Here is a 16,040-nt window from a genome sequence, read left to right as displayed (position 1 = left end):
TGTATTTAGAGTTATTATAAATGAGAAGAAATGTAAAAAATAAACAAAATTTCCCATACAGCACGTCCAAATGAAATTACGTTTCTACAAGGGAGACACATGAAAAACAAATTATGTTAAAGTGAACCTAAGTGTTCATCTAGTTCTAACATATACATATGAGATACACGCAGGTTTATATTGATAGAATTGTGTGATACAGTGTTTACTAGTTGTATACCGTGTGCACTCAGGATTCTAAAGAGTTTTTTGTAACGTAACAAATAATTATTAAAATGATGAAATCTGACGTCGGTATATGAGACATACAATGTATAAGTCATATGAATGTGTGATACTTCGTATCATAGTTGTGCTTATAGTATACACCTTGTAAAAATGTGACGTATACACATAATATAAATATCTATATAGACACTTTGTAATAGTGTACTGTTGTGTCTACATTCTAGCATGAAATGAAGGTGTCCGCACGCGCGGATAGCCTCAGCGTAGATACACCGACCAAGTGTATCTTATGTGTCCTCTCTCCTTTCTCCTTTCTAGCGGTGGTATGTGTTAGCAGCCAGAAAGAAAGATTTAAACACTTCAAAGAACTTCTTACACTGATATTCGGTAAGTTATTGATGGATCAATATACAGATATGTTTAATATTCAATAATCAGTTTCATATAAAATTTAAGGGTGTGAGATTGTTAATCTGGAAATAAAATACAACAAAGTCCAACAGAGTGCTCGATGAATGAGTATGCTAACAAACCAACTGCTTGGAAGGAAAAGAGGAAAAAAATGACTAAACGAGGTCCACCAAATCGTGGCGATATACCAGTGTTTACCATTTTAGTATGTTGTTATACTAGGTACTTATATTTTTAATAAATTTTAACACAAATTCTGTTCTTTTACAGTGTTTTCTTTTGGAAAATACAAAGTTTTGCCTTCCTAATTTTTGTTCTAAAAAGATATAATTGGGATCATTGAATAAATAATTCTTAAAAAGAACGAAAAGTTAGGCATCAAAACTTGTATTATTTCCTAAATTTGTTCATAAGGAGTAGTTTTATCTAGCACAAGATGTATATACGAAGCAAAATACATACGTATACATGCGGTAGTCACAACTGCAATGTGTAAACAGAGTTTAAACGTAATACACAAGCACTGTGTATCCTATGGCACACTGTGTATCCGTTACTTTGTGTATACGTAAGTGCTATACTGTGGCTACATTGTGTGAGGCGGACGTTTAACCTGTGTGCATACGTGTTGAACTACAATGTGTAAACGTAGTATATTTACATCGGGGGAATTGTGTCACCCTGTGTCTGCATCTAATAATGTATACACATCGTAAATGTGATTTGATGTGCTGTATGGGTTGTCATGACGTATATTGAAAAATAAGAACGGCGAATCATATATCTGCAAATTGTGTTAGAATTTTTAAAAAATCAGTGCATACCACTCTTAAAAACACAACTTTTTGTAGATTAAATGATATTTTTGAGGAGGCTATCGTTCTGATCTACTACCACCTTTTTAGAACTGTTGTGCTCTTTTTCTGACCTCTAGGTTAGATTCTCCCAGTCCTATCTTTTTCAAAAAATAAAACAACTTGGAAACTGTATATATTTTGTATATATTTCCACTTGTATATATTTCCCAGGCTGTCGCGTCACATAAAATGTTCTGTTATTTCTTCTTCAGATTGACAAAATCTGAACATCAATCCCATCAGCTTAAGATGCCAATTAAGCTTACAATGCTCTGTTAATAGACCCACTACGCCAGTCTTTCTGTCTTTGCTTATCAGGTCTTAAATTTTGGCAAATACCATGAACTTTTTCGCCTGTTTTTGCTCTGGTGAATTTTTCTAACATTCTAGAGATTTTTTGGTCACCCACTGTTTTATGGCCATTCTCGTGATTGCTTTTGCAGCACAGCAGAAGGGTTCTGGCCTTATGAATGACCCTGATAATCCTTGTTAGCAATTTTCTGTAAGTTGCTCAAATTTGGCAAAAAAGTTTTTATAAGTAGAATTTGATTGTAAATATTTTCAGAAAACTCCGTAATATTATAGAGAAGTATGATATTGTGGGTGGTGAAATATGAATGTTTCAAAATATATTGATTAAATTTAATGATGAAACAAAATTTTGATTATTACAAATTACAATATTTAACTATTTATTTTAGTTAAAATTTATCTAGAATAATACGTACATATATGTATTTTAATATGAATATTAAAGCAAACGAAATTATTGTTATTTCATTTAATTATATTTCACACAACCATTAATCATTAACAAGTTGTATTAAAATATCAATATTTTTGATAAAGATCTGGACTGCTGACAAATACACGTCGCGTCACTACGTTTTTCTAAGCCGTAAGCTGTCCTTACCACTTTTCGTCTCGCTAGCTTGTGTGTCACGGCCTTGAATGTTTACTCCCAGCGCGCGCACTTTAAAAATATTAGAATAAAAATATAAAGACGTGTATTATACACTATAATATGATGAAAAATAATTGAATTTCACTTAGAATATACGAATTATTCTGAATTGTATTCGAATTCAACTAATAATAATTGTTCCTTTTATTAAACTTTATTGATTTTACATCAAAAATAGCTTAAGAGCACCTGCTTTATTTTAAACTTCGGGTTTTCAGGTATTTGATAAATTAATAACTAGGGATATACCTAATCTAGGGAAATACCTTGTTTTTCTAGGTTCTATACCTATCAAATCAATAATTTTGAATAAAGACTTTTTAATTGTTAGAAAACAATATTTTAAACATGACACACATACAGATTTTTATAGAGGACTAACATCGTTGCTAGACATGGCATTTTTTTACATACATTATATACATAATTCTTAGTTGAAATAAGGTGAAACCCAAAAATGCTTTAGAGTATTTTACGTTTTTTAAATATTTATATAAACAGTTTTATTCTTAAGAGTCGTTGTTAAGAGTTTTAGAACTTGTTGTTTTTGAATATTTAACGATAAAAGAATTTCCAGGTTCTTTTACAGATATTACAAAAGAATGTATATAATTTATATTTTTCGAGTTGCGTGATGCAAACTAGAAATTTGTTTCTCTTATTTATGATTGCATTTGCTCTGAGCAGTTTTATTTTAAATCTAATGAAGTATTCTTTTACGTCAACCAAATATTATTTATGATAGAGCAGCATGAATAACTGCAGCCTGGTTTGGACAGATAAAATAATGCATTTGAGATTAATGTCATAATATTTTTCTGTATAAATAAGACTAATGTTGCAATGCAAGCAACAGATGCTTGTAATGTGTCTGTAAGGACTTGTTTCTCCTAACTGATTTTTTTCAGCTGGATGATTTTAATTTCAATGATATAAAATATAACAGAAACAGAAGTCTGTCTATCAATTTCGAGATTTTATTATAATACTTTCTATTATAAAATCTATTATGCTCTAATAATCTAGTTGGTGAAAATATCGAATTTTATGTTAGTACCACAAATTATATTTGACAATAAGCTTAGAACTTCGGGTTAATTTTTGGTTAATGCCCTCAAGGTACAAACGAAGCACTTTTGTATAAAGGTAAATTATGTGTAATTAACTTATTTTGATTCAAAATATACGTAGTTGTTCTATGTACACGGAATATTGGAACTCCCTCTATATTTTATAGGTCTGCTTTGGAAAAATTAATTCTCCAAAAATTTTGTTTTTCAAAAACTATGCGATGTGGCGTTTTTTACAAGGGGCAAAAAATGTAGTAAATCCTAGGGGGACCATTTTACAAAAAAAGAAATCGGTCGTCGGTTGAATTGGAAAATATTTATACTAACACTAGCGTGTACCCGCGACTTCGTTTACGTCGAATTAATCATTTGTAATGGTGATGATAAATCAAAGCAAGAATTTCTATTAACATACAAACTGGATAACATTTTCTCACATTTATGTCAGCATGAGAAAAAACAATATTGCGATATTATTATATAACTTGGTAATATTTGAGGGGTAGTTTCATCTCTTTGGAATTTGACTTTCGAAAAAGCCGTTTGCCAAAAATAAGCTTTTTAGGTCAAGCAGTTTAAGTAGAATCGTGGTTAATCAATTACCCAACTTTTTGGAACACCCTGTATGATTTTTTAAAAAATTTCAAAATATGTAAAAAAAACAAAATAAATTATGCGTGTCCAACAAATATTGTAATATTTGAGGGGCGTTTTCGCCCTCTTGGAATTTGTGATTCGGGAAACCCCTCCTTTATCGAACCTCTACACCCCACAGTCAATCCGTTTGCCAAAAAGCAGCTTTAAATGTCAAGCAGTTTAAGCAGAATCGTGGTTATTCAATAGTCATATTTTATGAAACACTCTGTATAAATTTTTAAAAAATCTTAAAATATGTAAAACAACAAAATAAAGTATACGTGTTTAAGAGTTTTTCCGAAAAACTCGCCGGTTTTAAAATAAAAAATATTCTAATATTTGAGGGGTGGTTTCACCCCCTTAGAATTCGAGCTTCGAAAAATCCATTGTAACCTCTGCACCCTAAAGTCAATCCGTTTTCCAAAAATCAGCTTTTTTCGTCAAGCGCTTTCAGCAGGATCGTGATTAATCAATGACCAGATTTTTCGAAACACCCTGTATACATTTTTAAAAAATCTTAAAATATATAAAAAAATAAAATGAAATATACGTGTTTAAGCGGAAACTTTACCGTTTTTTAAATAAAAAGTATTGTAATATTTGAGGGGTGGTTTCACCCCCTTGGAACTGGAATTTCGAAAAATCCCTTCTTATCGAACCTCTACACCCTAGAATTAACCTGTATGCCTATATTGAGCTTCTTACGTTGATTGGTTTGAGCAGGATCGTGATTAATCAGTGAGTCAGTCACTTAACGATTTTATATATTAGTATAGATTTACGTAGGGGTGGGGGTAGTTTTTACCCTTCCCGTACTTTCTCTTGATTTTTGGGAAAGTCAAATGTTAAAGCACTTAGCAAAACATAGACACTCAAAATCTCATTCAAATCGGTCTAACAGTTCTTAAAATATCTGAAGAAATGTGTTTATTTTTTTTAAAGTGAATGCCCTCTAACGGCCAAACGAAGCACTTTTATATAGAAAAATAAGTAATAATAAATAATAATAAGTAATAAAAAATAATAATTTCCTGTTTAAGCACTTTTGTATAGAAAACTGCTTCGTTTGGTATGGTTGGCAAACGTAGTAGTTCTATATTCACGGAATATTGGGACACCCTGTATTTTTTCATTGTTAATGTTTGTAGCACAACTGATATTTAGGCCCGCCGTAAATTGAACCCAGCCCACGCACAGCACATGCTCAACCCATGCTTGGGGAATTTTGTAAAACACAGGAAAGAAGGGAGTACCGCAAATTAAACACACTCCACGCCTAGCACAGCCTTTTCGTGGATCTAGTTGCGTTCAAACACAGTTTTCGTGGGTCGTGGGTTCCTTCCCCTTCTACTTTTGCGACTTTTGCGAAAAACCGCTAGTTTTTCTTCACTTCCAATAGGTTTTCGGGCGTTGCATTCCTTACAGGTAATGTCTGTTTTTATTAGTTCATATACTTCAAAAAACTGTCTCCTGTTTAATCGAAAAGACTCTTTAAATAGACTGTCTGGAACTTCGCTAGACAATCTAAACTCTCCTTTGCTTGCTTTTTTCGCAAATATGCGTTTTTTACATTTTTTTCTCTATTTATTAAGCAAATGAAGTAAAATGAATCCTTCTTCGTTCTCAGATCCTGATTCTAAATCAAGAAGTTGCTCGTATTCACTCATGATCGAAACTAAAAACTTGGGTCTGGGCTGTGTTCAATATGCGGTGCTAAGGAGAACGTGTGCGTGGAATCAAGTGTAGCATTTTTTATTTCCTTTAATAAAATTGAATTTAAAAATCTATTTTTATTTAAATTTCTTAGTATTGGCGCCATCTATTTGCTAGATGCCAAAGATATCAAACTTCATTTATTACAGTTCACTTGTCTTGTTTATTAGCGCCATCTATTCGCTATATGCTAAACTTCCTTAATTGCATTTCACTTGTCCCGATATTTAATTTTTATTAGCGCATCTATTCGCTAGATGAATAGAGATATATTCGCTAGATGAATAGAGAATAGAACTTCATTTATGACAGTTCGGTTCTGAAACTGAGAAGAAGGTCTTTTTTTTCTGAGAATTTGGATCTGAAGAAGACGCGTGTTTCGGCGTCCGACAAATTTTCAGTGAAAAGTACTCTGAATCCACTTTTCGATTTCCATTGCATGGGTATCCGATTTGGAGATTTGAAAACCTTGTAAAGTATGCAATCTAGAGTATAGATCGTATTTGTTTGGTTTCTTCTTGGAATGACCACCGTAAGTTTATCCACCATTTTATATAGCCCTATCTAAACTAAATTCTATTTCAGTTATTTCCGTTTTTTATTTCGTTTATTTGAGTATTTAATTACTGGTTTGGATCGGTATATGGTTTGAATATATTTATGTAAAGCTGATTTTCAGACCGTAAGTTGTTTTTTTTTATTGAGTATCTGTCCTGAGAACTATTTTTTATTTATAGAGTAACTACCACATGGTACTCAGTAATTACCACATGGTATGCAGTAATAATGCAGTAATTATTGTATGTTTCACCCACTTGCATTTTGTATGGGCCTATGCAGACCTTAAGACGGTGTTCCTGATATTACAGTCGTTCTTTTGGCTGATATCGAAGACTTCTCCTGCCATAGTCATCTGCATCCACTTCTGTCACTGTCTTTGACCATACCTATTTGAATTCTTAACATCAATATTAAAATCTCTGCAGCCTATATGTTATCATTTTTTTTATTTTTTAACAACATTAGAAAGTCACTATGAGTCAGAAGCCTTACCTACGAACCCAGCTTTCCTCTAACCCTGAGCAACGGATTCTTTTTTCATTCTATTTGGGTAACGACAGAAAAGTCGTCACACAAGAATGGGTTGGGCGTGTGCTGTGCGTGGGCTGGGTTCAATTTGCGACGGGCCTTATTGTTGTGTTTAAACAATGAATCCTAAACTTATAATTCGATTAACATTAGATCCTTTTATTATTATTACTACTACTGTAAAACTTAGTTTCCAGTTTTATCCGCATTCGGAAACTGTTTAGCGAATCAGTCATCGCGATTTCTCCCATTGTGTGTTGCTATGTAAGTCTAAAGTGAAGTTTAAATTTATGTATAGTTCTAATTAAAGAGCAGAAGCAGTCGGATGGCTGGAACTTTCATCGTTCAAAGTTTAAATGCCATTATTTGTGCGAAATATTAAGCAGTCGAGGCGTGATAACGAAACGCTATTTATTGCTGAAATTTTAAACCAACATCGGGGGAGTTAGACGTTTGGGTATTATGGAAGTCGTTGATATTTTGGTATTGCAATCATTTTAATGGTTTCTTCATGACAAACACGACCTTAATTTACTAGTTATATCATAAAGTTAACAATTGGAAAACATTTTTTTATTGAGTTTTTGAAAAAATGTTTTTATCAAATTACTTTAACATATCATCTGCTATGTGATTGCTGTAAAATTTGCTAACGATAGTATTCCTGACAATGAGAATTGTTGTCTATGATTTTAATTCAAAAGTAAATTGTATTTTCTGATATTATTCATGGATATGATGTCATTTTAACAGAACGTTTTTAACACAACTGTTTTTATAGACGTATCTGTTTAAAAAAACTAAAGTGTTCTCGAATAGTTGCATTTACATATTTTAAATAGTTTTTTTTCTTGTTGTTTTTTTGCTTCCGACGACGGGAAGAGATAATCTTGATTTTCATGCATCCGTTGTCCGACGATGCGATGATACGATATTAATTTTATTGGTTGAATTTAAAGACTTCGATTGGTCAGAAAATTACGCAGTTTTTAAGTTGCATTTTTTCATGCCTCCGTTCATCGGATATACGATTTGCTTGTGACTGGTGATATTTTATATTTTCATTTCCCTAATGACTTCGCTGTTTTACTTATAGTCTAAGAGCTGGCAAAGTTTTCGAGAGAGAATTATAAGAAAGCTTGTCTTTTGCTTTGCTCTCCTGTCTGGCTGCCGGTAGACGTTGCGTTCACTACTGCGCATCACATATTCACCATGTATTTCAGGAACTCAGGAGTCTAGGTAGGAACTAACAAACCTATGTGTAGCATATTTAGTTTCATAAAAAAGTACCAAAGTAATATGATAATCGCATCATTGTATCTCTATTCATAAACGAGAAATCCCATAAAACAAACGAAAATGGGATCCCTTTACAGATGTGATGCGCAGTAGTGAACTACAATAATGTATGAAAAGTAGCGCGAAAACGCTATGACCAATCAGAGCGCCGTCAGACCATCGTATCAACGGATAACGGACGCATGAAAATCAAGCTTTATACTTCCTGAAGCGTTAAGCATTTTTTTTGTCTGCAAACGGACAAATAAAGCTTATGTTAAAAAAGCTAGTTAATAAAAAAATGTACACATATGTAAATCACAATATACCGTTTGTGTCCGGGAAGGGTTCATAGTTTCATAGTTGTCGATTTTCAAAAGAAATCAGTACATGATATTATTTCGTATATTTTTCATTTTATTGATTTTATGAAAAGCACTGTTCATTAAAATGTTGTATCCTATGTTAAAGGGCTTGTTTCTCTCTACAATTTCCTGTCTCACAATGTACCGTTTGTGTTCGGGAAGGGTTCATAGTTTCATAGTTGTCGATTTTCGAAAGAAATCAGTACATGTATATTATTTCGTATATTTTTCATTTTATTGATTTTATGAAAAGCACTGTTCATTAAAATGTTGTATCCTGTATTATAGGGCTTGTTTCTCTCTACAATATCCTGTCTCACAATGTACCGTTTGTGTCCGAGAAGGGTTCATAGTTTCATAGTTGTCGATTTTCGACAGAAATCAGTACATTTATATTATTTCGTATATTTTTCATTTTATTGATTCTATGAAAAACAGTGTTCATTAAAATGTTGTATCCTATGTTATAGGGCTTGTTTCTCTCTACAATTTCCTGTCTCACAATGTACCGTTTGTGTTCGGGAAGGGTTCATAGTTTCATAGTTGTCGATTTTCGAAAGAAATCAGTACATGTATATTATTTCGTATAATTTTCATTTTATTGATTTTATGAAAAGCACTGTTCATTAAAATGTTGTATCCTGTATTATAGGGCTTGTTTCTCTCTACAATATCCTGTCTCACAATGTACCGTTTGTGTCCGGGAAGGGTTCATAGTTTCATAGTTGTCGATTTTCGACAGAAATCAGTACATTTATATTATTTCGTATATTTTTCATTTTATTGATTTTATGAAAAGCAGTGTTCATTAAAATGTTGTATCCTATGTTATAGGGCTTGTTTCTCTCTACAATTTCCTGTCTCACAATGTACCGTTTGTGTTCGGGAAGGGTTCATAGTTTCATATTTGTCGATTTTCGAAAGAAATCAGTACATGTATATTATTTCGTATATTTTTCATTTTATTGATTTTATGAAAAGCACTGTTCATTAAAATGTTGTATCCTGTATTATAGGGCTTGTTTCTCTCTACAATATCCTGTCTCACAATGTACCGTTTGTGTCCGGGAAGGGTTCATAGTTTCATAGTTGTCGATTTTCGACAGAAATCAGTACATGTATATTATTTCGTATATTTTTCATTTTATTGATTCTATGAAAAGCAGTGTTCATTAAAATGTTGTATCCTATGTTATAGGGCTTGTTTCTCTCTACAATTTCCTGTCTCACAATGTACCGTTTGTGTTCGGGAAGGGCTCATAGTTTCATAGTTGTCGATTTTCGAAAGAAATCAGTACATGTATATTATTTCGTATAATTTTTCATTTTATTGATTTTATGAAATTTTTGTTCATTAAAAAAAATCATCCTGATAATTATAGGTTACTTGTTTCTCGCACCATCATAGCCTGTCTCACCAATGTACCGTTTGTGTCCATCGGAAGGGTTCATAGTTTCATAGTTGTCGATTTTCGAAGAAATCAGTACATTTATATTATTTCGAATATTTTTCGATTTTATTGATTTTATGAAAAGCAGTGTTCATTAAAATGTTGTATCCTATGTTATAGGGCTTGTTTCTCTCTACAATTTCCTGATCCCCACAATGTATATTTTATGTTCAATTAGGGTTCATAGTTTTGTATTTGACGTCAGTGTTTATATTTTAAGAGAAATCAGTACATGTATATTATTTCGTATATTTTTCATTTTATTTGATTTTATGAAAAGCACTGTTCATTAAAATGTTGTATCCTGTATTATAGGGCTTGTTTCTCTCTACAATATCCTGTCTCACAATGTACCGTTTGTGTCCGGGAAGGGTTCATAGTTTCATAGTTGTCGATTTTCGACAGAAATCAGTACATGTATATTATTTCGTATATTTTTCATTTTATTGATTTTATGAAAAGCAGTGTTCATTAAAATGTTGTATCCTATGTTATAGGGCTTGTTTCCCTCTTCAATTTCCTGTCTTACAATGTACCGTTTGTGTCCGGGAAGGGCTCATAGTTTCATAGTTGTCGATTTTTGAAAGAAATCATTACATGTATATTATTTCGTATATTTTTCATTTTATTTTATTTACAAATTTTGCCTAAGCAAAAAAATCACTGCTGATAATTATATGTTACTTGCGGTTTCACGCACCATCATAGCCAGTTGGATCGCCAACCTCCGAAGGTAGACGTCGCCCTAAGAAAAAGAAGCTGACAATTTGGAAGAAAGTTTGGCTTAGAATTTTGAATATCCTGAATGATTAACGATTACCATATTTATAGCAAAGCAAAAACAGACCATCTAAATACCTAATATAGTTTTGATCTCCTTTGATCCTTTGATCCCCTTATTATATTTTATTTTCAATTATATATTTCTCGTTGTTGTATCTGACGTCAGTGTTTATATTTTTAAGTTAGTTTTTATGGTGATATTGAGGAAGAATAGAATAACAGTAATATTGCAGCATTGTACTACAATACTTATGCAATTTTGTGTCAAGTGAGTGATAAAGACATAAATCTCTGGCCGGTCTTATATTTTTATATGGTTATTAATTAAGTCGTAACCATAACTGCATTTTTCGTTGTTATATTTAACTATTGAGCCTAATATGCACAAGAGGTTGTTAAGAGTTTACAATAGGCGCAAAAACGTCATCAGATGTTTTTTTATTACCGCATTGTACTTGTATTTTGCAATCGTCCTTTAAATTGCAAAAGAAAAATTAAATTAAATAATAATTGCATAAACAAATTATAGAATATTCGACTTAAATTACGTTGTATTGATTTATAAGCTTTTACAAAAATTTATTTAAGTCAAAGAATTAACTTAAGTCATTTGAAGTTTAAGTTAGAGCTGACTGAATGGTTTAAAACTGCCAAGAGCGGGGTTGATGATATCGATTCCATCTCTTATTCATGAATATGTATTCATTTCAAATAGATAGCATTATACTCTTCATACCAAATAAAGTTTTAGTCACCTGATTTAGCTTGACCGGCACAGCGTTGCCAACTTTTATATTTTTTCTTTTAATCAAAATATTTTAGGAAACAAAAAATAAATAAATTATAAATATATAAACAGTTATTATTACATCAACAAAACTCACCTTCTTAACAGCACTTAAAGGACATAAAGGGCCATTACAACCGCTTTCCCTTTCGAAATATTTTAATAAAGTTGCGATGAGTTTTTTACGACTATTAAGCTATCTTGTACACCTCTCACTAAAAGAGGTTCTAAAAAGAACAATGTTCGACTGCAAGGTCTGCTAGTAAACATTTTTAAGCTGAAAGCATCACAACAGTATTTATTTAAACCACAAACTCATATACAAAACTAAATTGTCAAAACGAATGACAATGTCAGGAAATAAATAAATAAACGCGACAATTTGACATTTTTTACAGCAGAGCTACCACCTGAATCCCCAGCGCAAAATTTAAATTGCAGTTAATCAACACGGCACCGAGTATGTCCGTGGTTGGCAGCAATGAATTTAAAATTCGCGCCCTCGATTACGTAACTAAAAATTTAATTGATATAAAATATACAGGGTTGTTCACACCACATACGACACGAAATATTGTAGCTAAACGATTAGACTTTTACAAATTTTAAGTTTTGGGTTTATTGAAGGACTATTAGAGCTACAATTTAAAAATATTTTTACAAGATACAGAGTGTCCCAAATAAACCAAAGATATCAAAGTTGTATTTTTTTAAATGGAACATCCTGTATATTATTACATTTTTAGTTTCTACGATTAAAATAAAGGTAAATTTGATTAAGGTTTATCAAACTTAAACCTTACCGTTTTTTAAATATTTTCAATTTTGTGAAATTGCAGTAAAAATTTTATGGAGAGAGTACAAAAATATAAATATCTATATGGTTGACCGAAAACTTGGATCAATCAGCGGAAATAAAAGCTCGAATAGAAATAGCCAGAGCATCCTTTGTAAAACTCAAAAAATGTCTCTGCTTAAGTCAAAATATCTCTAAAGCTTAGATTAAGAATGCTAAGGTGTTACATATTTGCAACTTTACTCTATGGTTCAGAGGCTTGGACACTTAAAAAGGCTGGAATGCAGAAGCTTGAGGCATTCGAAAGATGGTGCTATCGGCGCGGCGAATGTTGAGGATTGCATGGACTGACAAGGTTACAAATGTAGAACTGCGACGCAGAATTCAGAAGGACGAAGAGGTGATTAACACCCTTAAACAGAGAAAACTTGAGTACTTTGGACACATAATGAGAGGACCTAAATATGCCCTGCTGCAGAACATAATAGAAGGAAAGATAAAGGGCAGAAGGAGCCAAGGAAGAAGAAGAACATAATGGCTCAAGAATTTGACAGAATGGTTTGGAATGACTTGAAACCAGTTATTCAGAGCAGCCGTTAACAAAGTTAGAATTGCCATGTTGATTTCCAACTTCTATTAGGAGATGGAACCCGAAGAAGAAGAATGTTTATTATAGCAACATTAATATCTTATCAATAAATAATCTTCATTAAATATTTAGTATTAAAACCTTTAATACACTTGGAGAAATGAAGCCTTAATTTTTTTACTGCAATTTCACAAAATTAAAAAAATTTCAAAAACGGTAAGGTTTAAGTGCGACAAACCTTGATCAAATTTACCTTTATTTCAACTGTAGAATCTAAAAATAGAATAATATACAGGGCGTTCAATTTAAAAAAATACAACTATAATATTTTTTACTTATTTGAGACACTCGGTATTTTGCAAAATTATTTTTAAATTATAGCTCTAATAGCCTTTCACCGAACCCAGAACTTACAATTTGTAAAAATCTAATCGTTTAGCTACAATACTCCGTGTCGTATGTGGTGAACAACCCTGTATATAGGAATTTTATTATTATATTAATTTGTCAAATTTATAACTTCAATTGCTTAAAAAAAGTAAACTTAAAGACCTAAAAGTGTAATTTTAACTCATGAATTTTCAGTGTAAATTAAATAAAAATATATTTAAAAATCTAAGATTGAACAAGACTTTGACTTTTTATTAAGGTTATATTTCTAAAAGAAAAAAGTGTAGTCTAAAGTGAAGAATCTTGTCTGCTAATGGCTGCTCAAGTTATTTATGATTTATTGATTATCCAATTTGGGCGAACTTCCAGATACCATGAGTTTTTTCTATATTTCCAAGTATTTTTAATAATACGCTCTACAAAAAAAAACAGAGACGAAAATAAAAAAATGTCTAGGTGCTCTTAGTTGTGTAAAGTATTTTAATTTTAAAATTCTCCCCGCTAATTAAAAGCCCTCTAAAGAGTTAATTAAAAAAATATTTCGTGAGCAATTTATACTTCGTATGTTACATTTTATCCAGTCGGGAATAGTCGAGACTAAATGTGACTGACTAGTAAAAACGACATAAAGATAGCAGATTCGAATCGCATCTGCTCCTGTTTAATTAAAAGTTTCGCATTTTCATAAAGCATTCGTTCGGAGATACATTTTAAAGGAAATTAAAACACTGAACAACGCCTGCAACATTTTATTAGGGAAGTGGTAGGTAGTTTTTCAAATTAATTTCTTTTTGAGGAATTTCTGACACTAATTATCTTAGTTGAATTAAAATATCTTTACAATCTGATTTTATTTATATTCGGATACGTATTTTCATTAATTTGACATACTTTCCGGTGAAAAAATAGAAATAACCTTTAAGAACTAACATTCTTTGGCGCTTAGGTAATATTGTTTATTGTATATGGTCAATAAAAACCGCATGCTTTTTAACATTGAAAATGTTTCTGTTATCCTATATAAGGGAGCCCAAATCGAATTAAAATGCTACATTTGCCACACCATGACGTCATATATACAAGGGTATAGGAAATCTCGGCGCAGCGGCGGCAGTCGGCCAGCGCGCGCAAAAACCATTACATCGCTAATTGTTTATTGATATATCTTTATTAGTTTAAAAGCAAAAAATATGGGGTTTGCTTTGTTACCTTGTCAAGACACAAGCGAAACTTTTAAATTGTTTCTTTTTTTCATTTAGGCCTTCGTTTTTCGTTAAATGAAACTTATATTAAAAAAAATCTATTTTTAAACCAAATTTTCGCATGATTGAAATGAGTTATTCATGTTTAAAGCTTTTTTCGGTCATAAGCGCTAATGGAAATGTTTTTTTGTAAATAATTATAAAAAATTACTCCCTACGAAGACTTTATTTTGTACTAGACCAAAAAATAAGTATTTGTTTTCTCTATACGGTGGTATTAATATATCGATTTTTGATGATAGTGCCCTTTTTCCCGGTCTAATTTTGTACTACTTTTGGAATAAGGGTCCCCATATCACGTACTTGTACTTCCTTCCCTGAAAAATTCAGCTTGTGACACCGAAGTGGGATGCATATATAAAAGATCAACGGGTTTTTTTGTTACATCCATCCCGCCGAAACCGCCTCACCAATCTTGATGATTCTTTTTTTAAATGAAAGGTATATATGTCTAGATTTGTTATGAAGTATTATTATATCGTTTAATCGGTATTTCTTTATGTAAAACGAATAAATATTAAAACATACCTGAAAAACACCTACACAAAATACCTCCAGAAATCAATTATTTGTCATTGTCAGTGGTGTGTCAGTTAGATTATATATCAAGTTTTTAGATATTTTAGGGGTCAGTTTATACCACCAGCTTTAGATACATCAATATTAGCACAAAGGTTCGTTTAAAGGACATTAGTGGTTAGTGAATTAGTTATGCAAAGCGATTTTAGAAAATTCATCCTTTTAGAGTGTAAAATTATGTCGAACGATTTGTTGTATGAAAATCATTTACCATCTGGTCTAGAAGAATGAAATTCTACAGAAAGAAGAATAAGAAGAAATTTTTGAAATTCATCAACCAAATGGGTAAGGTTAGTAAAAAATTATATAAACCTTCGTGACATCTGGATTATACACATAAAAATTTGCACAAATGATCATTTAAAAAATATGAGTTAATTATTTGGACATAGGGATTTATGAAATTCATACTAAAAGTATGAATTGGGAATAGGGTAGAATAGGGAATGAAAGTTTGCTGTACGAAAATGCATTACTAAAACATCTAGAAGTATAACATATTATACAAGGGTTTATTTAGTGACATCAACAATATGAACGAAATATTTATTTTTCAAATCATCCTTCTAGGAATAAAAAATAGCATATAAAGAGAGTATTAGTACTCTGGAAAAATAAAATAAAATCAGGAGAGTATATCAAGAAAAGCGAAATTATTTGGACATAGCGAATTTATGAAATTCATATCCATAGGGAGTAGAATAGGGAATGAAAGTTTGTTGTACGAAAATGCATTATTATTACTGTCCTCCATTCATGCAGTTGTGCAGCTCTGAACTGTTCAAGAACGCG

The 16,040-nt window shown here is 31.6% G+C and overlaps 1 protein-coding gene across 1 annotated transcript in view; it reads left to right on the top strand.

Annotated features, from left to right (window-relative positions):
• Positions 1–2,073, top strand: part of LOC115879827 — a 28,589-nt gene extending 26,516 nt beyond the window's left edge. Inside the window, exon 4 of the mRNA XM_030896834.1 lies at positions 2,062–2,073. Coding sequence (XP_030752694.1) covers positions 2,062–2,073 — 12 coding nt within the window. The remainder of the gene's footprint in view (positions 1–2,061) is intronic.
• The last annotated feature ends 13,967 nt before the right edge of the window (positions 2,074–16,040 follow it).

Source organism: Sitophilus oryzae, unplaced genomic scaffold (genome assembly GCF_002938485.1).
Source record: "Sitophilus oryzae breed Bouriz unplaced genomic scaffold, Soryzae_2.0 scaffold_1588_pilon_pilon, whole genome shotgun sequence".
NCBI lineage: Eukaryota > Metazoa > Arthropoda > Insecta > Coleoptera > Curculionidae > Sitophilus > Sitophilus oryzae.
The sequence above is the reverse complement of the archived record's forward strand: the minus strand, read 5'-3'. Positions and strand labels throughout refer to the sequence as shown.